The sequence below is a fragment of the Corythoichthys intestinalis genome, chromosome 8 (genome assembly GCF_030265065.1).
Source record: "Corythoichthys intestinalis isolate RoL2023-P3 chromosome 8, ASM3026506v1, whole genome shotgun sequence".
Lineage (NCBI taxonomy): Eukaryota > Metazoa > Chordata > Actinopteri > Syngnathiformes > Syngnathidae > Corythoichthys > Corythoichthys intestinalis.
In genome coordinates, this window is record NC_080402.1 from 9,282,065 (window position 1) to 9,304,802 (window position 22,738).

Genomic DNA, 22,738 nt, shown 5'->3' on the forward strand with positions numbered 1-22,738 from the left:
CACATTATACACGGATGCGCCTTATATTCGGGAAATTACGGTATGCCAATAAACGACACGGTCCAATGAACGACCATGTCCTCTGCCTTTCTTGGCCTCTTAGCTCTCATTGTGCAAAAAACGGCGTCATTGTAATCTGTTTGAGGCTAAATTACGGTAATAACAATAGAAAAGGATTATCGATTTGGAGTTCTTCGACTTATTAAATTAAACTACATCAGTGTTTTAATTTCTATTCATGATTTTTGAAGGCCTTCAGAGGTTGTTTTTAAGGATAAATAAATATAATCTATAGGAATCTTTTGTTAGCATTAGCACAGCGGGACAGTACAACGATGTCGTCTGTGAAAGTGGTTTCGACAGTAGGTTAGGCAACTATTCAATGACTAGCTATTTGGTGAACCATAAATATATGACAGAGTCTGTTACAACCTATGATTTTTTGCAATCATTAGAATTTTTTTTTTTTTTTACAAGATCGACCTAAACTCTGGCGCGATATAGACTCAAATAAAACCAAGTGTAGGAAGAATTCCCATCATAACGGAAACCTCACAAAGCAAAAGCTCTTTTCCCAGGGGAGACCCGTGGTAAGGACCAACCAGTCTTCCAGACTTGCTTTATTGTTGTGTCAGTCAAAGGAAACTATTATGCGCATTTCGCACTTACTTCTTGACTTGCTGCTTTTAAGGCGTATTATTAAGTATAAAGCACCTGTACTAAGTCCAATTAGCCTCTTTGATCGTTTTTTTGTGGGAACTCGACAAAGTGTTGCCTACAATGTGGACACCAAACTTCTTCCCACATTTCCCTGTTGCTCGCAGCAACCATATGTCAGTCACCCGTGATTGACACACGGCCCCTTTCACAAATTTGTAAAGCACGACACCAAATGAGAAGCAGTGAAAACATTTCAGGATGTGCTGACACGAAGCATTTAATTGGCTTTCACCGGATTTGCTCTCTAATCACCATTCAAGGCATTGTTGTCTGTGTGGTCCCACTCTGTGTTTAACATGGCAAATTAGAATCTGCTGTGAACATGAACTTTTATTTTTCTTCTAACTTTTGACTGCTCACTTGGTTTTGGTGGCGCCTCGACTCCCTGAAAGGAAGTTTGAAGAGGTCTTCTTTTTAATGACTGGGCCGACAATAGTGAGGCTCATCTCACTTGTTTAACTTTTCCTTGTAATTTCACAAGTGAATGCTTTTCCACTACTGCCGCAACCACAGCAATAAACACGCTGCTAAATAGATACCACAAAGACAGTGTCAATGAAACTGACTACTGTATTATCTTTGGTAAAGCTGCTAAGTTTTCACTTGATGCTTATGGAGCTACTCTGGCTCCAGAGACCGTTTAATGGTCTGTGGATACAGATTTGTACTGTTTACTAGTCATCTATAGGTACACTTTAGTGACCTGTACCAACATATAAGTAAACTGTGGATATAGTATAGTAACCTGTACACAGTTTAGTGATCTGAAACAGCATATTAGCAACCTGTGGGTTGTTGCACCGCTGGCCAAAATATTGGCACCCCTGCAATTCTGTCAGATAATGCTCAATTTCTCCCAGAAAATGATTGCAATTACAAATCCTCTGGTAGTAATATCTTCATTCATTGTGCTTGCAATGAAAAAACACAAAAGAGAATGAATTTTATTTTTAAATCATTATCATTTTACACAAAACTCAAAAAATGGGCTGGGCAAAAGTATTGGCAACCTCAGCCTAATACTTGGTAGCACAACCTTTTGACAAAATAACTGCGAACAACCGCTTGCGGTATCCAGCAGTGAGTTTCTTACAATGCTCTGCTGGAATTTTAGACCATTCTTTTTTTGCCAACTGCTCCAGGTCTATGAGATTTGAAGGGTGCCTTCTCCAAACTGCCATTTTCAGATCTCTCCACCGGTGTTCTCTAGGATTCAGGTCTGGACTCATTGCTGACCACTTTAGAAGTCTCCAGTGCTTTCTCTCAACCCATTTTGTACTGCTTTTTGACATGCGTTTTGGGTCATTGTCCTGCTGAAAGACTCATGACTAGGCCTGTCGCGATAACAAATTTTAGTGGACGATAAATTCTCTCATAAATTATTGCGATATGGTATATTATTGCGCCCCCCTCCAAATTTATTAAACCAAATTTACAAAAACACAGTAAGAATATATATTACCGTATTGGCCCGAATATAAGACGGCCCTGATTATAAGACGACCCCCTCTTTTTCTGGACTGAAGTTTCAAAAAAAAAAAGACTTTTTGAACACCAAATTAATGTTTATACAGAAAATAATTACAGTACATCCGAAACAAATTATTATAACAATATATTTGAAGGGGAAAAAAAGCATGTTATTTTGCCTCATTCAAACCTTCATATCTGAACATTTAAATATGTAAACTTAAGTGGAATCACATTTGTAAATGAATGACTTCTGGTTTTTGAAATGTAAATAAACCAATCTATTGTGATAAAACAACAAAATTGCAATAACTGCATTAACCATCAAGTGAAGTCTAACTGTAATTGTAGTCTTGAAACAAATCTGAATAAGGAAAAACATTGCAATAAAGTAATGCCAACTGGTTAAACTTGAGATATCTGAGATGTCATGACAGAACATCGCTTCAATGATATCTGGCGCCATCTAGCGTCGTGAATGGGTATAATGTCGAGACTGCGAATATAAGACGACCCCTGCTTTTTCAATCTGATTTCAATGCAAAAAACACTGTCTCATATTCGGGCCAATACGGTAATAAGACTAAGTAATATTATAATGGGTATAATGTCTAGACCGCGAATATAAGACGACCCCTGCTTTTTCCAATCCAAATTTAATATTTTGTATGACTTCCATGGGCTTGAAGGACTGCATCCATGCGGTTCGGCAAGGATTCATACAATTTATTGATGAAGTCATCAGGAACATCAAATAAAGCAGTCTTGCATGCCTCCCACAGTTCATCAACATTCTTGGGTTTCGTCTTCCATGCTTCCTCTTTCATACTGTTAATGTCTGGTGAGTGGGCTGGCCAGTCCTGCAGGATCTTGATCTTTGCCTTGAGGAACTTTGAGGTAGAGATTTGAGGTCTTAGCTTTCATATGAGCCATTTCTGAAACCAATTCAATAATTAAAAGTCAGGTTATTAGCAATTGTTTCTACAAAATGGATAAGCGACAAGACTTTTGGCCGGGACTGTATATGAGTTTGTTGGTAAAAAGTATACCATCAAGGCAAGCAGAAATTTTGATTTACCCTGAATGAGTATCACCTCTACTTCAGACTTGGCCATTTTTCCAGCCATAAGTCAAGAAAGAACCAACACAACTGTCGCTCCGTAATTACAGGACAGTGATTTAGGCACACAACTGCTTCAAGATGAAGAAAATGTAAACCACGAAAGAGAAAGCAAAGATGTTCGAATGGTTTGAAGGATCCCATCTGAAAATTTCAATTGTTCTTGAAAATTGGCTGAATTTATCTGACGTCTACCGTCCACTATGGCATAATCATTCCGTGCCAACTCTCCAAGAACATTTTTGGAACATCAGCCAATATGGACACACAATAACATTTTTGCTTCTACCCACACCACAAACATAAGTAGCAAAAGGAACCCATCACTTATTTGGAGTCGTTTCTGTGCGACAAAACCACTTTTGTCAGCTTTTGTGAGGGCGTTTACAGTTGTAGCATATAGACCGCACGTTAAGAACTGAACATTTTCTGTGGTCCAGAAGGCCTGCGTTGAACTTAAATCTGCCTTCGGCGTCTCCCTGCTGTGCTTCAAAACCGCACGGCGGGTGATGACGCCACTCGTGCTCTGACATGAACATAAATGAATGAAAGCTTGGAATTACCCTGCGGAATTTATTTAAATATATTTTGCTAGTAGTCCTCTAAAAGATATACAATTTTATTTTACAATGATTACCGCAGTCCTTTGCCACTTTTTCTGAGGAGTTTCCCCCGTTCGCCCGGCTCGTTTGTTGCCGGCAGCTTTAACAACTGCCTCATCGTGGCTTCATCCTTTTTGCTATGTTGACCTTTATTGCTGAGGAAAAAACAGCAAGTGAAGATTTTTACATAAGGGTAAAGTGCCCACCTTGAGTTTTTCCAATTATTATTTCAGCTAAACATTTTCTTGAGTTTTGAAAAAAAGCCTCCCCCCTCTTCTGTCTCCTTCGGTTTGTCCTCTTTTTTGGCTGAGCTGTTCGACTTCTCGCTAGAAGCTGTCGTGCTGCCTCCCCCTGCTGGACACAAGAATAGCGTCAGCATTAGAGTAGACGTTCTCATGTGATGAGACTTCCAATTACGTGGCATCATATCATACTTCTGCTGTGAATTTAAATGAGTTTGTCACTAGTAGATGTCCAATCTATTGGAACTGGGAACGCTGGCAGAGAATGTACTGGACGTCTGTCGCTGTCAAAGGCAGTCAAGTTCATTTGGGCCTTTCCCTTTTAAATTAACAATTTCAAATCAAAATGTTTTTTTTTTTCCTTGTTTAAATGCATGAAAACACTTCTTTATTAAATTTTGTTTTCTTACAAAACTTCCAAATCACATAAACCTGACCAATTAAATCAGGGGTCTCAAACATCAGGCACGGGGGACAATTGCTGCCCACGTGACAGTCTGTTGCGGACTTTTACTTCAGGGGCGGAACTTAGGGGGCTGCTAGGGGTCTGACCGCACTGAGGACTGAGCCTCCAGGCAGTCCAGTTTGCGGGCGTAAAGTAGGCATGGTTGGGCAAGGGGAGGGTCAAAAACAAAGGTAAGATCGTGTTTGGGTTGTAATACAGTGGTACCTCAACCTACGATCGCTTCGACACACGATCATTTCAACATCCGGCGAAAAATTTGACTCGCCATTTGTTTTTACATCCAACTACATGCTCGAAATACGACGATTTATGACAGCGCCGCTGTAGGGATGGGAATCGAAATCAGATTCCAATTCCCCACCGGTTCCTAGTGTTTCGAAGCCTCGACATCACAATGAAAAAGCCTTAACAATCCCTTTAACAATTCCTAAAGACGCGTATTGCATCGTCACGTGACGTGATGTGTCTTGTTGTCCAGACACATCAAACTAGCATGGCGCCAAGAACCACTCGCTCCAAAGTTTGGCTACACTTCACCAGGAAAGAGGGTGAAAATGAAAGGTTACGATGGTTTAGCACGAGCATTGCAGCTGTAAACATAACAATGACAGCACGTAGGTTCAAACGCTCGAAAGTGTGTCTTCACTTCACGCGGAAAAATTACAACAAAGCGACTTGCAGTCATTGCAAGGTGGAGATAATTGCATTGGGAGGGAATACGACTGTACTGTCCTCACCGAGACGCTAAGGCTCAGTCCTGGCTATACAGCGAGCTAAACTCCCAAATGACGATGCAGAAGACGTTGGTACTATATATAATAATATATAATAATAATATGCTGACTTTATTCAGCTGTCGTTATGACACCATCACTTGAAGAATGAAACTAAAAATAGAAATGAAATCAATTTCATCCCCAATAACAAACAGGTTCGCATCAACGTAAATCAGCGATGATTAGCTGCTAATACAGTAATAACACAAACGGTTAGCAAGCGTTCGCTAGCATTAGCCCTTAGTTCAAACCACTACACAACTGGATTTAAGTGTCCGATCGTGAGTGGGGAAACACAACAACACAAAAGATAATTACAGGCATTCCCTCTAGATATTTTACAAACACGAAGAAAGAACGTAGGCTAGTAGCAGTGTTTCCCTCTCTCACTAACTCGCTCACTCGCTTGGATGCTTTGTAGCTGCACTTCTTCGCGTGTTAGCGCGCTCTTCTTCACGTGAGGAAGCGCAAGGGCGCCCCTACTTGAGCGTGAAAGCACAATAAAAACTAAAAGGTACTGGTGCACGATAATTATTGGTCCGATAATAGGAATTATGACATCCCGATAAGTCCAATAACATTCATAATAGGACCGATAATATGTACTGTTCTGGCTTTACAGTTTACACACTAGTATGGGAAATCAGTTGACCATTTGTGGGGCATTGCTCCCACCTGCTGGTCAGAATAATTCACTGCATCTATTTTTGTTACACTTACACATTGCGGTGTCTAGCGGTAGCATTGACAGTCGTGAATGCTTTCTTTTACGTTTCCGCCTCGGAAATATATGTAAGGATTTTATGTTTATATATGGATGTGCAATATATGTTTACTTCTGTGGTGAAGGGTCATATGTACAGAACTTCATAAGTTGTGTTATAGAAGTCAGCCAATGCTTTAGTACCTCAAGCTAGTGTGCTATGCTATACATATAATAGTTGTGTATATAAGTGTATTGTGCAGTTTGTTGTATATTGAGTATTGAATATGTGTATTTTTCTGTTGTACTTTCACAATATTAAGACGAGTGTCTTCCCATCAAAGCAAGAAAAGACCAAGCCTTGTGGTTTATGGAAGTGCATTCATTTTTAGCTGGCTGTCGGGCAGTGCAGAAGTGAAACGCACTGTTTTGTTCATGTCATTATGAAAAATCTGGTGAGATCAAAGGCAAATCAATGTTGAATCCACCACGAGTTTGTTTTTTTAACCTCCAGGTGTTCAAAAACACAGGTTATACATTTAAAATATTATATATTTATTATCGGTTATCGGTATCGGCTTTGAGGAGCAGGAAGTTATCGATATCGGTTTCAAAAAATGGATATCGTGCACCCCTACTAAAAGGCATGCACTTCAATATCATGGTAAATAATACACTTTAACACATATTGCCAAAGGCAGAACAACGACCTATATGCCAATATATATACCTATTTCTCCTAGAAAAATGCTTCAGTAAAATGTTACACATTCTTGTGTATTTGCCACTAATTTCCACAGTTAACATTGAGACCTTGGGCCTCTTTTGACCGCGTTGTGAGTTTGTAAGTTTGTGACTTCTGGTGAAACAAACTCGATGTCAATCAAAATGTTTGGTCTTCTTTTTCCCCAAATTAGAATCAATAAGAGAATCGATAAAGAATCAAATCGTTAGGCAATATCGATAATGGAATCGGAATTGTAGAAATCGTATCAATTCCCATCCCTAGCGCCGTCAATGACAGCCAATGCGTGCCCTAAAAAGGGTTAAACATCCCACTGGGTGCTTCTGAAACGCTTACCTGGCGATGGATTAACACCATTAACCGTCCCGGAAACATCAGTCTCCTCTTCAGCGTAACTGAGTAGCAGAGAGCGCTGCCGTCGCGTCAGTTTCCTGCAAAAACAGAACACATTATAACAAAAGTACTTTTTAATAATCCTTAAGGATTTCTCACGCCCTTCTGGGGTCTCTTACTTAGGCACCCGTATCTTGATGTGGACGTAGTGATCACCGTAGCTGTAACTGTTCATCCTGCGAATACCTTTCCCTTGTAGTCGGATCACCTGATCCACTTGGCAACCAGCAGGAATCTAAAAACAGAACAATGAGCATATTTGCCTCCACCAGGAATGTCAAATTCATTTTTGTCGAGGGCCGCATTATAGTTACGGTTTCCTTCCATGGGCCATTGTCTATCAACTAGGCAGCTGCCATGATCAATCGAGTAATCAACAACTAATTATAACTGCTTTGATCGTCAATTGGTCATTTAGAGACCTACACTGGGGCAAATAAGTACTTAGTCAACCACGAAATGTGCAAGTTCTCCCACTTGAAAATATTACAGAGGCCTGTAATTTTCAACATGGGTTAATCTCAACCATGAGAGACAGAATGTGGAAAAAAAACAGAAAATCACATTGTTTGATTTTTAAAGAATTTATTTGCAAATCATGGTGAAAATATGTATTTGGTCAATACCAAAAGTTCATCTAAATACTTTGTTATGTACCCTTTGTTGGCAATAACGGAGGCCAAACGTTTTCTGTAACCCTTCACGAGCTTTTCACACACTGTTGCTGGTATTTTGGCCCATTCCTCCATGCAGATCTCCTCTAGAACAGTGATGTTTTGGGGCTTTTGTTGGGCAACACGGACTTTCAACTCCCTCCACAGATTATATATGGGGTTGAGATCTGGAGACTGGCTTGGCCACTCCAGGACCTTGAAATGCTTCTTACGAACCCACTCCTTTGTTGCCCTGGCTGTATGTTTGGGATCATGGTCATGCTGAAAGACCCAGCCACGTCTCATCTTCAATGCCTTTGCTGATGGACGGAGATTTTCACTCAGAATCTCTCGATACATGGGCCCATTCATTCTTTCCTTTACGCCAGTGGTGTCCAAAGTACTCCACATAGGGCCGCAGTGGGTGCTGGATTTCATTCCTACTCAACAAGATGACATCTTTTCACCAATCTGGTGTCTCACAAGTGTAATCAGTTGATTGCAGTCAGGTGCTGCTTGTTTTAGCACAAACTTTATTGGTTAAACTGTCTGTGCTCGATTGGTAGGTACAAAAACCAGGACCTACAGCGGCCCTTGAGGACATGTTTGCTTTACGCAGATCAGTCGTCCTGGTACCTTTGCAGAAAAACAGCCCAAATCATGATGTTTTCACCCCCATGCTTCACAGTGGGTATGGTGTTCTTCGGATGCAATTCAGCATTCTTTCTCCTTCAAATACGAGAACCTGTGTTTCCACCAAAAAGTTCTATTTTGGTTTCATCTGATCATAACACATTCTCCCAGTTCTCTTCTGGATCATCCAAATGATCTCTAGCGAACCGCAGACAGGCATGGACGTGTACTGGCTTCAGCAGGGGGACACTTCTGTCAGTACAGGATTTGAGTCCCTGGCGGTGCATTGCGTTACTGATAGTAGCCTTTGTTACTGTGGTCCCAGCTCTCTGTACGTCATTCACTGGGTCCCCCCGTGTGGTTCTGGGATTTTTGCTCACCATTCTTGTTATCATTTTGATGCCACGGGGTGAGATCTTGCATGGAGCTCCAGATCGAGGGAGATTATCAGTGGTCGTGTATGTCTTCCATTTTCTAATAATTGCTCCCACAGTTGATTTCTTTACACTAAGCGTTTTACCTATTGCAGATTCAGTCTTCCCGGCCTGGTGCAGGTCTACAATTTTGTCTCTGGTGTCCTTCGACAGCTCTTTGGTCTTGGCCATAGTAGAATTTGGAGTGTCACTGACCGAGATTGTGGACAGGTGTCTTGTATACCGATTATGAGTTAAAACAGGTGCCATTATTAATACAGGTAACGAGGTGAGCCTCGTTAGAACTTGTTCGAAGAAGTTAGACCTCTTTGACAGCCAGAAATCTTGCTTGTTTGTAGGTGACCAAATACTTATTTTCCACTCTGATTTGGAAATAAATTCTTTAAAAATCAAAATGTGATTTTGTGTTTTTTTTTTTTCCCCTACATTCTGTCTTTCATGGTTGAGGTTTACCCATGTTGACAATTACAGGCCTGTGTAATCTTTTCAAGTAGGAGAACTTGCACAATTGGTGGTTGACTAAATACTTATTTGCTCCACTGTAGTTGACCTTAAAATTGTCCAAAACGTTCTTTTTTATTTTTTTGTCATAAAAATACAAAAAGATTAAACTTTATTTTTACTTTACTTTTATTTTTTAACTTTATTTATTCTTTTTACTTTTTAATATTTAAAAATGAAAAATAGTCAATATTTTCTTTTGAATTTGTATTTATTTTTCATTTTAATTCTATTGTACTTTTTTGTTAAAAAAAAATACTAAAAAGGAAAAAAAAAAACAGCATAGACCCTCTTTATAATTTTCACTTTTCATTTTGTTTTTATTAAAAAGGGGGTGAAAAACTAAATATTCTCATGAATTTTATTTTCTTTGAAACATTTTTCATCTGGATTTTTAATTGACTTTTTGTCATAAATAGAAAAAAAGGAATATAACACTAAAGATTTTATTTTGCTTTGTCTCGCTAAAAAAGGAAAAATACATTCTATTCATTGCTATTAATTTTAGAATTTCAAAAAGGGAAAAAAACTGATTTCTGCAGTCCTTGAACTGCCTTTGACGACAACAGAAATTTTATTGAAATTATATTCTAGTTTAAAAAAAATAAAAAAGCACCAACTTTCATTTGCTGCACAAAATGATGTGGTGGACCAAATCTGGCCACAAGCCTTGTGTTTGATGCATACACAATCAAGATGACAATTTTAACCATCTCACCGCGATGCTGATGCTTTCGTGAAGGCCTTGCGCACTGGCGGTGCCGCCCAAGATGGCTTGAGCCACAGATATCAGCACATCAGAGTGGATGTCCTGTCCGTTACGCCTGAATATGGGGCTCTTCTGGACCTGCGTGAACCCATTTCATAATTGTTAGATCACCAATACCTGACTGTAAATTGATAAGACTCACCTCAAACGTGATGAGAATTTCTTTCTGGCCGACTGACATGCGCACGGTCTGACCGTGTTCAACCCCTGCGGATAAATGCCGTATTCACTTATAGGCTATAATAACGAGTGCACAAATTCGGACACCTACCGGCCGGAACCGGCACCGTGATGGTTTGCCTCTTCTTAGTCTGACCCGAACCGCGGCAGAGAGCGCACGGCGTGATTACGATGGAGCCCTTGCCGCCGCACCGTCGACACGTGCTTCTCATCATGAATGGGCCCGTGTGCAGTGACTCCATGCCGGTGCCGTTGCAGTAGTGGCAGTGCGATACTTTGGTGCCTGGCTCGCTGCCTTTGCCGTTGCACCTCGGGCAGGCGTCCTCCAGGTTGACGGACAGCGGCTTGTTCACGCCCTTCGCTGCTTCGGCAAACGTCAGCTCCATCAGAAACTGGATTGTCATGCAGGAGAAACAAAACTTGTGATACGAATGTGATGGGGAAAATATTATGTGATGCCTTAACATTAGCATATTATGTCTTTGTGATGTATGATTGCCTCTGTGACCTAGACTGTAACAACTTCTATTGTTTTTCACCTTGGGTTCCATAGTTAGGAGGAAATCTCATGAGACAACTTGTTTTGCTCCATAGTAGTTTTTTACGCGCTTGGGTTCCATAGTTAGGAGGGAATCTCACGAGGTAACTTGTTTTGCACCCATAATATTTACCGCGGGGACAGAACATCTGTTACCAGGACGGCACAACTTCTTGACCATGTGAGAAGCCCTTTTTCAAGGGGCTGAACCAAAAGTAGCTTTAATGTTTGTCATTGGGCAAGGCGTGCGCCCCCACGGGCGCGTTCCTACAAGAACCGGACATTTCCGGGCGACCCAGTCCGCTGGAGGATCACGTACGGATCGCTCGGCTTTGTTCCTTCGCCGCTTTACCTGAGTGTTGGCTCCCCGCTCATTTGTCACGGTAAGCGATTTTCATTGCTAAGGAACATCTTGTTGTGCTGTAACGGAAGCGCTGGGATTCTGGGATTGACAAGCTAGATCTAGCGTCATCGTTACTACTTGTTATGCTGGTTTTGATATTTGTTTGCTTGCTCTTGTGGAATTGTAATCAATAAATCTCATTTATTCTGCATTTTCTAATCAGTAAACATCATATATTTTGCAAGAGTGTGCCTTTTGCCGACTCACTGCGAACCCAGAAATTTGGGAAAACAGAATGTTATCAAAGAAATATGATTTCAAGTGATTGCTTTTTTCTCTTGCCGCACTTAAAAATCTAGCATAAAGTTGGCCATTTTATATCATGACAGGCCACAATATACTATTTGCTTTTTGTATACTGAATTAATGCTGGAAATCCCAGTGAGTCAATAAGTCATCAGGAACACCAGTAAGCTGACAGCTGATCAACCACTACCTTTGCCATATGATAACTGATGGATAGGGTTGGGCATCGTTTGAAATTGAACGATTCCGGTTCCAATTCCGGTTCCATGTTTTGAGGAATTTGCACCGGCAAGACAACGGACAGATAAGGCCGATAACAACTACAGGATGCCTGCTGACTACGGAAGCCCAACGTGCACGTCATGCAGCTGACTGAGCGCGACAAGCAGGGAATGACCAAGACCACTACAAGCTCACGTCTGGACCACCAAATCCCACCATCTGCTCTTCTGGTAACCAACAATGGAGATTCCAGAACAGTGAAAGTACATCCTCTCCTCCCACAAGGAACATTTGATAACGGAGGAACCCGTTGGACATTCAGCACTTATGTGGCGCTGAGGCTGGCAAAATCCTCATATCTCGTTGCCCTGACAATAGTAACACCTGAACTCTCCTGCAACAATGGACAATGACCCTAAACAACACCCAAACACACCCTTCTTCCAGATGACAGCCCTTCTCCCAAGAGTCTTTAAAAGACTGAATGTTTAACTAATGGCTGTCATTTTTCTCAGGAATCTTTTGTTGACCTGTTGATTTGGTGACCCTGGATCCAGCCTTCCTCTTTGTCTGGGTCTGTGTGTTGTTTTGCCTTGCTGTCTAATTGCTGTCGACTTGGAATAAATGGTCAACAATGGGTTAAAACTAGGCCTGAACGATATTGGAAAAAACTATTGTCGCGATTTTTTTTAGGTTTGCAATATATTGCGATATTATATTGCGATATTAAAAAAAAAAAGATCTATCTTTTTTAAAGAAATTTTCACTAAATGACTTGAATAGCTGTTTGGAAATACTTTACATAACACACCGTGACCACAGTGTATTCATATAATAACGTTTAATTTGTTAATGATGAAGATTTCTGTATGAAGGTATCCAGGAAGTCATGTCTGCACAAAATAGATCATTTATTGAATACAATATTTTACACTTCAACAGCAGCAAATACATTAAATGATAAATAAAAGAGCAGGTGCATTAGTCCCCTTAGTTTTTGACAAAATATAACAAATAAAAACTTCTGTAAAATAACAACAAAGTTGTCAACATATTTGAACAAAAATATTAAATATGACAAAAGAGTTCACAAACTATAACAATACATAAAAACCTCAGTTAAACAACAAAGTTGTCAACATATTTGAACTTAAATATTAAATCTGACTAATAAAAGTGCAAGTGCATTAGTCCCCTGAGTTGTTTACACAAAATATAACAATATAAAACTGCAAAACGGCAACAAAGTTGTAAAAATATTTCAACAAAAATATTAAGTATCAAAACTTTATGTGCAGCTGTACTATATATAGTTATTTGAAAAATACGGTTTACAATAAATTTAAATATAAAAGAAACAAACTCAATTGAACTTGTAAATAATTGAACTGAATAACTGCAAATAACTGTGATGAATAACAGAACCATTTTAACTCCCAAATTTCCTGCCTTCCTGATAGCTGTCACATTAAAAGAAGAAAAGACATTCCTTCAGCTGTGTTATGTATTTGTCTGCATATCGTCCACCTTCCTTGCTCAGCAATTCTCAACTGGGTCTCATAGGTTTTTGGCCAAGACTATTAGTTTATCCACTATAGCAGGCTTGAGACAATAACGTTGGCACGTAACAATGTTCCCACCTGTGCTAAAAAGCCTCTGATGGGGAGCTCGTAGCAGGAATGCATAGATACCTGCGTTTTAAATGGTCCCACATGTTTGACAGATTACTTCTTGTTGAGGCAACCATGGCGAGGCACTGTCGACAGGGCTGTTTTTTGTCCCTTATAGTCTTGTTCTTGCCAAAATACTTCCAAAACTCCTTTTGGATACAGTCTTCCTTGCTCCTCCAACGTGTTGATTGCTTGCTTTCACTTTGAGAACGGGCCCTCCTCCCTCCGCTCTGCTGTTCGGCCCCTCCTCCCTCCACTCCGCTGTTGCAGGGGGAGGGGGAGGAGCCGATGACTTGCTGGAGAGAAAGAGAAGCTGTGCGCTTTTTTCCCCCTCTCCTTCCTCAAAACAAACGTTTGTGGATTTAAAAAAATGAAATTAAAAAACTATCGCACGTCCTTGCGATGGGACTATTGCACATGCGCACATCGCGATGGCGATGTTTAAACGATATATCGTTCAGGCCTAGTTAAAACTAAGGTGAACGCGCGGGGTTTGACCTATTGGCCGGGATGTTGGAATTGCGTTCGCGCGGTTCCGGCGATTTGGCTGGCTTGACTGTGAATACTCATCGTTCAATGAAATTAACTGTGTGAGACATTTTGACAGGGAGGGCTAGAAAAGATCATTTACTATCAGTCTCTCCCAGTCAAAATCAATTAGGCTAGGTTGCCCCATGCTTCACAGTGGGTATGGTGTTCCTCGGATGCAATTCAGTATTATTTCTCCTCCAAACACGAAAATGTGTTTCTACCAAAAAGTTCTATTTTGGTTTCATCTCACCATAACACATTCTTCCAGTCCTCTTCTGGATCATCCAAATGCTCTCTAGCAAACCGCAGATAGGCCTGGACGTGTACTTTCTTCAGCAGGGGGACACGTCTGGCAGTGCAGGATAGGAGTCTCTGGCGGTGCACTGTATTACTGATAGTAGCCTTTGTTACTGTGGTCCCAGCTCTCTGTAGGTCATTCACTAGGTCCCCCCCGTGTGGTTTTGGGAGTTTTGCTCACCGTTCTTGTTATCATTTTGACGCCACGGGGCGAAATATTGCATGGAGCCCCAGATCGAGGGATATTATCAGTGGTCTTGTATGTCTTCCATTTTCTAATAATTGCTCCCACAGTTGATTTCTTTACACCAAGCGTTTTATCTATTGCAGATTCAGTCTTCCCAGCCTGGTGCAGGTCTACAATTGTCTCTGGTGTCCTGCGACAGCTCTTTGTTCTTGGCTATAGTGGAGATTGGAGTGTGACTGACTGAGGTTGTGGACAGGTGTCTTTCATACCGATAATGAGTTAAAACAGGTCCCATTAATACAGCTAACGAGTGGAGCCTCGTTAGACCTCGTTAGAAGACGTTAGACCTCTTTGACAGCTTGAAATCCTGCTTGTTTGTAGGTGACCAAATACTTATTTTCCACTCTAATTTGGAAATAAAATCTTTAAAAATCAAACAATGTGATTTTCAGTTTTTTTCCACATTCTGTCTCTCATGGTTGAGGTTTACCCATGTTGACAATTACAGGCCTCTGTAATCTTTTCAAGTAGGAGAACTTGCACAATTGGTGGTAGACTAAATACTTATTTGCCCCACTGTACATGTACCGTTACACCCTTAGTACTCATGCATTAAGACCTGTAGTATGAAAGTAGCCTTAGACGTCTTGCGCCGTGAATGGTAGCTAATGAATTAAACCAGTGGTCTCAAACCGACTCCACAAAGGGCCGCAGTGGGTCCTGGTTTTTGTTCCAACAGATCCAGCACAAACAGTTCAACCAATGAGGTTTCTACTAACATAAGCAGCACCTGATTGCAATCAACTGATTACACTTGTAAGAAACCAGATTGGTGAAAAGGTATTTGTCTCGTTTGGTTGGAATGAAATCCAGTACCCCCTGCGGCCCTTTGAGGACCGGTTTGAGACCACTGAATTAAACGAATGCACTACAAAAGGGTTAAACAACATTATTCAAACCATTTTTCGGGCCTCACCGCCGGGCGTTGCTCAAACATGCTGTTAACGTCTCGGAATCCGCCTGCAAAATCCCCGAAGATCTTCCTAAAGAGCTCCTCTGGATTGACGTTGGAGCTCCCCGCTCTGTAGTACTGCTGCTGGCCCATACGGTTTGCATCCATGCCCGCCGAGCCATACGTGTCGTACTGCTGCCTCTTCACCTCGTCGCTCAACACCTACAACACAGCGAGAATATGACAACAAAAAATATTGGGCGCACCGTCATGGGGACTGAATATTAGCGGCCGCTACCTCGTAGGCTTCAGCCAACTTGGCAAATTTTTCTTTGGCCTCCGGGTCGTCTGGGTTGGTGTCTGGATGGTACTTTTTTGCCAACTGGAAACACAATGGAGTCAAAATAGACTGCGCTATGCGTACTTCGACGAATATTTTAAGTAGCGTATTGGCCCGAATATACAGTGCCTTGCAAAAGTATTCGGCCCCCTTGAATCTTGCAACCTTTTGCCACATTTCAGGCTTCAAACATAAAGATATGAAATTTAATTTTTTTGTCAAGAATCAACAACAAGTGGGAAACAATCGTGAAGTGGAACAACATTTATTGGATAATTTAAACTTTTTTAACAAATAAAAAACTGAAAAGTGGGGCGTGCAATATTATTCGGCCCCTTTACTTTGAGTGCAGCAAACTCACTCCAGAAGTTCAGTGAGGATCTCTGAATGATCCAATGTTGTCCTAAATGACCGATGATGATAAATAGAATCCAAATGTGTGTAATCAAGTCTCCGTATAAATGCACCTGCTCTGTGATAGTCTCAGGGTTCTGTTTAAAGTGCAGAGAGCATTATGAAAACCAAGGAACGCACCAGGCAGGTCCGAGATACTGTTGTGGAGAAGTTTAAAGCCGGATTTGGATACAAAAAGATTTCCCAAGCTTTAAACATCTCAAGGAGCACTGTGCAAGCCATCATATTGAAATGGAAGGAGCATCAGACCACTGCAAATCTACCAAGACCCGGCCGTCCTTCCAAACTTTCTTCTCAAACAAGGAGAAAACTGATCAGAGATGCAGCCAAGAGGCCCATGATCACTCTGGATGAACTGCAGACATCTACAGCTGAGGTGGGAGAGTCTGTCCATAGGGCAACAATCAGTCGTACACTGCACAAATCTGGCCTTTATGGAAGAGTGGCAAGAAGAAAGCCATTTCTCAAAGATATCCATAAAAAGTCTTGTTTAAAGTTTGCCACAAGCCACCTGGGAGACACACCAAACATGTGGAAGAAGGTGCTCTGGTCAGATGAAACCAAAATTGAACTTTTTGGCCACAATGCAAAACGATATGTTTGGCGTAAAAGCAACAAAGCTCATCACCCTGAACACACCATCCCCACTGTCAAACATGGTGGCGGCAGCATCATGGTTTGGGCCTGCTTTTCTTCAGCAGGGACAGGGAAGATGGTTAAAATTGACGGGAAGATGGATGCAGCCAAATACAGGAACATTCTGGAAGAAAACCTGTTGGTATCTGCACAAGACCTGAGACTGGGACGGAGATTTATCTTCCAACAGGACAATGATCCAAAACATAAAGCCAAATCTACAATGGAATGGTTCAAAAATAAACGTATCCAGGTGTTAGAATGGCCAAGTCAAAGTCCAGACCTGAATCCAATCGAGAATCTGTGGAAAGAGCTGAAGACTGCTGTTCACAAACACTCTCCATCCAACCTCACTGAGCTCGAGCTGTTTTGCAAGGAAGAATGGGCAAGAATGTCAGTCTCTCGATGTGCAAAACTGATAGAAACATACCCCAAGCGACTTGCAGCTGTAATTGGAGCAAAAGGTGGCGTACAAAGTATTAACGCAAGGTGGCCGAATAATATTGCACGCCCCACTTTTCAGTTTTTTATTTGTTAAAAAAGTTTAAATTATCCAATAAATTTTGTTCCACTTCACGATTGTGTCCCACTTGTTGTTGATTCTTGACAAAAAATTAAAATTTTATATCTTTACGTTTGAAGCCTGAAATGTGGCGAAAGGTTGCAAGGTTCAAGGGGGCCGAATACTTTTGCAAGGCACTGTAAGATGGCCCTGATTATAAGACGACCCCCTCTTTTTCTCAAGTTTGAAAAAAAAAAAAAAAAGACTTTTTGAACACCAAATTAATTTTTATTCAGAAAATAATTACAGCACATCTAAAACAAATGATAATAACAATATATCTGAGAGAAAAAGCATGTTATTTTGCCTCATTCAAATCTTAATATCTAAACATTTAAATATGTAAACTAAAGTGCAATCACATTCGTAAATGAATGGCTTCTGGTTTTTGAAATGTAAATAAACCAATCTATTGTGATTAGGGCTGCAGCTATCGAATATTTTAGTAGTCGATTAATCGATGGACTAGTTCGTTCGAATAATCGAGTAATCGGATAAGGAACATGAAAAATTAAAACACCTGAGCTGATCCTCAAACGATATAATTTTTTTTAAAATGAGGATTTGTGTACAACAAAAGAACAATTGTCTAACTTGGATAGAAAAAGTCTGCTAGCTTAAATGCCATAAAATGCTTAAGTTTTCTTTTTTTTTTTTTTTTAACAATGCTCATAACAAGTGGTTCAGAAACATATTCCCACAGAAAACGGCTAAATATACCTACAAACTAAATTAAGAATGTATTAAAAAACATTCGCTCAAACAAAAACTTAGCTTATGTTCGTCTTAAAGTGCTTGTGACACGAAAAAGCATCTTTATTTCATAATACACGCGGTATTTTATGCCCCTGAATGATATGGGACGCTTGGATGTGTGTGGAAGCGATCGCTATTTTTATTTAGTTTTTTTAATCCCGCGCCATGAAAATGAGTGACTTCCGGCTTCGGTCTTGCATTGAGGAGGAGGGCGCTGTGACGTGTACGGTAGAAGACGTCCTCTTCACGCTACAGTGTACTGTTGTGTATGAGGACGAAGGATTCAGCTGATTTTGCGGATTAATACGTTTATTTTTCGCATCACGCCAGCCAAACGGCTGCAGAAAAATCATTCTGTATGAGGGAGAGGCGTATGCGCCTTTTTGGAGTTTCAAAAGGTTCCCATTCACCGTGGATATTTACTGTGGGACCATTGGACTTACGAGGAAGTGAGTAAACATCTTGTTTTGTATTATGTCATATACGAATACAGCGATTACAAAGTAAACACTACGAACTTCCTTTAAATGAAGGACTACTTACGTTTGATCATTGATAGGCATGTAAAAAGTTCTCCTAATGCTCATTAGCAGCAGCACGTTAGCTGCACAACAACTCCAGCCACCCTCCTCCGGGGAACGAACTGTAAATTGCTCTCCGCCGGGCGGTTTGCCGATCCGCAAAGACAATCGACAACCGGGTCGTCATGTCAAATGATCTAGGATAGTAATGTGTGATTTTCCGCTTCGAAGACTTTGAAACATCACTTGGTTCGGGTTAGCATGTCGGCTAGCTGTCACGCCTTCTGGTTTGTTTACATTCTCGAAGCCGGGGAAGGGAAATGACATATGTCCGATTTAGGTGTCATAAAATATCGTTCGGGAGGTGCGACAGTAAAGGTGAAGTCGACAGTTTTGACCATTATGGAGTAATTTTGCCATGTCGTCCTGAATAAATGCATTTTTATTATTTCATATTCCATTCAGCACAAGACTGTTATTTGTCATGACCATGCCATTTATTTAGCAATTGGGGAAAATACTTGGATAAAAAGAATATCCTGTAAAAATATTGAAGTAAAGAGACAGAAACAATGACATTTTGCCGCTCTCTTCGTCGCGTTTTCCTCGTTGTGAATAGTTCCCCCTCGACGGGCTGACTGGTCCTTCTCAAGCCATTTATATAGCTATTGGGGAAAAATACTTGGATAAAAAGAATATCCTGTAAAAATATTGCAGTAGAGAGACTGAAACAATGACATTTTGCGGCTCTCTTCATCGCGTTTTCCTCGTTCTGAATAATTCCCCCTCAATGGGCGGAATAGTAAAACCGATGAGCCCACTCTACCGCTGACGTCATCCACCTGTTGGGGACGCTAAAGCCTTATAATGGTAGGCGTGGCTAACCGGCAGATTAAAAGACTAATTTCTCGTCATCTGTGCTTTGCTAAATTGTTGTATATAGTCGAATCGTCTCAAAATATGATTCTAATTCACATAATAATGCCATTGAAGACTTTTTTTCTCGTGTCATATGCTCTTTAACAGCGATCAGTTGGATTCAGCCATGTGAAAAGAGGCAGACCAGAGGGCATTGTATCCACCCTCATAAGTGAAATGAAACAAACACTTCAAATCAACCATTACAATGCCACTTCAATTAAATGAATACTCGAAGCAACAAAATTTAGTTCGAATATTTTTTTCTAATCGAATACTCGAGTTAATCGATTAATCGTCGCAGCACTAATTGTGATAAAACAACAAAATTGCAATAACCGCATCAACCATCGAAGTGAAGTCTAACTGTACTCCTGAAACAAATCTGAATAAGGAAAAACATGGCAATAAAATAATGCGAACTGGTTAAACTTGAGAGTAGCTGAGATCTGTCATGACAGAACATCGCTTCAATGATATCTGGCGCCATCTAGCGTCGTAAATGGGTATAACGTCTAGACCGTGAATATAAGACGACCCCAACTTTTTCAGTCTTATTTCAATGCAAAAAACACTGTCTTATATTTGGGCCAATTACGGTATTTGAATTTTACCTGATAATATGCCTTTTTGATGTCCTTTTGTGAAGCCGTGCGAGCGACGCCCAACACTTCGTACAAGTCTTGCTTGTTGGCACATCTCGTACTGGTGCGGAGGCATCGGTTGGGGATAATGTGAGGACATCGTGAAGCTGTAAAACAAAACTGTCACCTACCTCTATCAAATTCTTTTTTTTTTTTTTTTTTTAATCGATTTGCTAATGTGAATCAAATTTGTGAGGTATCGTCCCAATAGAACCCATTTTTACTATAATTTGAATGACTTCTCTTAAATTGTGCCGTTTTAACCTCGGAATTGTAGGCTCTGATAAGCCACAATTGTTCTCTTTTACTAAAATATGTTATTAGAAACACATAAAATATTGCCATTGATTTAAATATATAATATTTAGTACATGTTTTGACCTACGGAGGGCGCAATGTTTTATGTACTCAATGGACGCTCCGGGTGAAGTTGGCCTGGACTGGGAGAATAGCTGTGCTAGATAGCAAGCTAAGCTATTATGACAACTGGCATGATTTTGTCATTTTCTGCTGCTGGTCAGATTGTTTTGTTACAGAGCTGTGGGATGAATTCCTGACGTCGTACCTGCATCCAATTCCCGCTCATCAGTAGTGTCTTTAAACCGATCCTAGGCATGTTGCAGAGATATTGACTTGCTGCCATTTGACAGTTTGTATTCTCGATCCCTTCGTTGCATGCATTGATTTTTTACGCGGCGAGACGTCCAACACATGGGCACATCGGTTAAAAGCGGTGAGTACTTACTATTTGTGCTTTTTCGAGTCTTTCCCTCTTATACTTTTAGGCATTGTGTTTTCTTGTAGTAGCATTAGTCACGTAGCATATTTAAACCACCCTTATTTGATATAACTACGTTTAAATACAGTATTTTCATAAGGCATCTTTACCATGTTCTGTCTGTATGCATCGAAACAAAACAAGCCGAAAGCGCAGGGTAGTACTTTGGGTTTCAAATTCGCCAGTTAGACGTTTCGCCGGTGCAGCACATTTTGGCATAACACAATAGTTTTGTCCTACTGTCGTCAGTCGTCTCATCCTGTCTTTCCTGTTCATTTTGCGTTTGCTGTTAATTTTGTGAAATATCGACAGTCATGTCCTGCTCATTAGTGTTCCTGTTGGATTCAGATAGAAAGGGTTGAACAGATGACATTTTTATGTTGCTAGTCATATTCTGGAAGCCCGGCAATGTCGTTCTGTGACGTCACCAACAATGGTGACCTACTAGTTAAACTCATTTTAGAGATTGGATTAAAACGAAAACATCAAGAGGGGTTTTAATATCAAATCATTTTAAGGCATACTAACGTTTATCTTTTAGGAATTACAAGTCTTTCTATTCGTGGTTCCCTTGATTATTAAATTACAGTATATTAAATAGTAAATATTGCAATTTTGGAATGTTATCGTCACATTTTAATATGAAATGTAACCCACTAAATATCTAATAATTATTTAACAAAACAAAATACAAAAACTACAGACCAACGAGTTTACAAGACAAAAGCAAAAACGTATAACAAAATATAAGTACATCGAATCCATTGAAATAGTTGCAATATGACCTTATAATATTGAAACAAAGTCAAACAAAAATATACATATTTGTAAATATAATAAACACAAAATGTAAAGACAACATTCATCTCAAATGCAATCGAGAATAATTTAAAATTCGGTGGTGAATTTAGAAATTTAGATTTGTGGATATAAAATTTGCCCAACAACATAATGAGTGTACATATATATTTTTTTTTTTTAACTTTGGATTCAAATACAGTAAATATTGTTTTTCAATCTAATACGATCTTTTCTTTGGTCTTATTCATGATATACAGTAGTTTAACCCATTGAATAAACTGTTATGTGACTGACGTAATATATTAATCTATGACATCAGCCAAAAATAGTTGTGTAATGTTCGGAAGAACTCGGGTTTAAATCCTTAACATTTCTGAACACCGCAAAGCCCGTTTTTAACATGTTTAAAATGTTTTGACAAGCCCTGGATATGTTTTGCAAAACATTGTTCGCTCACCTGTCAGTCGGATCAATGTCACCGCAGTTATGTGGCTCCACGGGCTCGGGTGAGCCGTCAAACCTCCCCGCTGTGCAGCTGACAACGTCACCGAAAGACAAGCATGTCTGGCGGATACAAAGTGGAAACGACAACGGCTGAGTTTGGAAATAAGTGATGTGGCGAAACAGCGTGAGGTGAGCCGGCTAGCGGAGGACGCCATTTTAATGTCGTCACTTCCCGCGTGAGTAACGGTCTGCACGTGCGCGAGAACTTTAGCATAAATAGCATATATAAGTTTAGATACTAATGTGCATTATGAGTTTAATGGATTGAGCGTTGTCACTTGTCGGCCATATTGCGTCGGGGCAATTCGATGGACATACCGTTACAGTCAATGAAATGCATACGTTGAAATAGCTTTAGTTTGCTGCAGTTTGAACCAATTTTCAAATGGATTGGTTTGTCATAAACGTCAC

At 40.3% G+C, this 22,738-nt stretch overlaps 1 protein-coding gene across 3 annotated transcripts; it reads right to left on the minus strand.

Annotated features, from left to right (window-relative positions):
* Positions 1-590: 590 nt before the first annotated feature.
* On the minus strand, positions 591-22,497 carry LOC130920088 (dnaJ homolog subfamily A member 3, mitochondrial-like). Of its 3 annotated transcripts, XM_057842962.1 has the most exons (11): positions 22,281-22,497; positions 20,215-20,351; positions 15,752-15,835; positions 15,478-15,675; positions 10,499-10,799; positions 10,370-10,434; positions 10,177-10,305; positions 7,357-7,472; positions 7,181-7,275; positions 4,119-4,266; positions 591-3,125 (listed from the first exon to the last, which is right to left on the minus strand). In XM_057842962.1, exons 1-10 carry the CDS (start codon positions 22,480-22,482, stop codon positions 4,142-4,144), a joined length of 1,452 nt encoding a protein of 483 aa, XP_057698945.1. In that variant the 5' UTR covers positions 22,483-22,497; the 3' UTR covers positions 591-3,125; positions 4,119-4,141. The 3 variants fall into 3 exon arrangements, with proteins under 3 accessions (XP_057698945.1, XP_057698946.1, XP_057698944.1); XM_057842963.1 differs by lacking the exon at positions 591-3,125 and having other exon boundaries at positions 3,132-4,263; XM_057842961.1 differs by lacking the exon at positions 591-3,125 and having other exon boundaries at positions 3,132-4,266.
* Between the last annotated feature and the right edge of the window lie 241 nt (positions 22,498-22,738).

Coding starts and splice junctions, on each gene's coding strand:
- LOC130920088 (XM_057842962.1), bottom strand. CDS start 22,482: ATGGCGTCCTCCGCTAGCCGGCTCACCTCACGCTGTTTCGCCACATCA. Junction 10,435..10,498: donor CACGGTGCCGGTTCCGGCCG/GTAGGTGTCCGA, acceptor ATTTATCCGCAG/GGGTTGAACACGGTCAGACC. Junction 10,306..10,369: donor AAATTCTCATCACGTTTGAG/GTGAGTCTTATC, acceptor GGGTTCACGCAG/GTCCAGAAGAGCCCCATATT.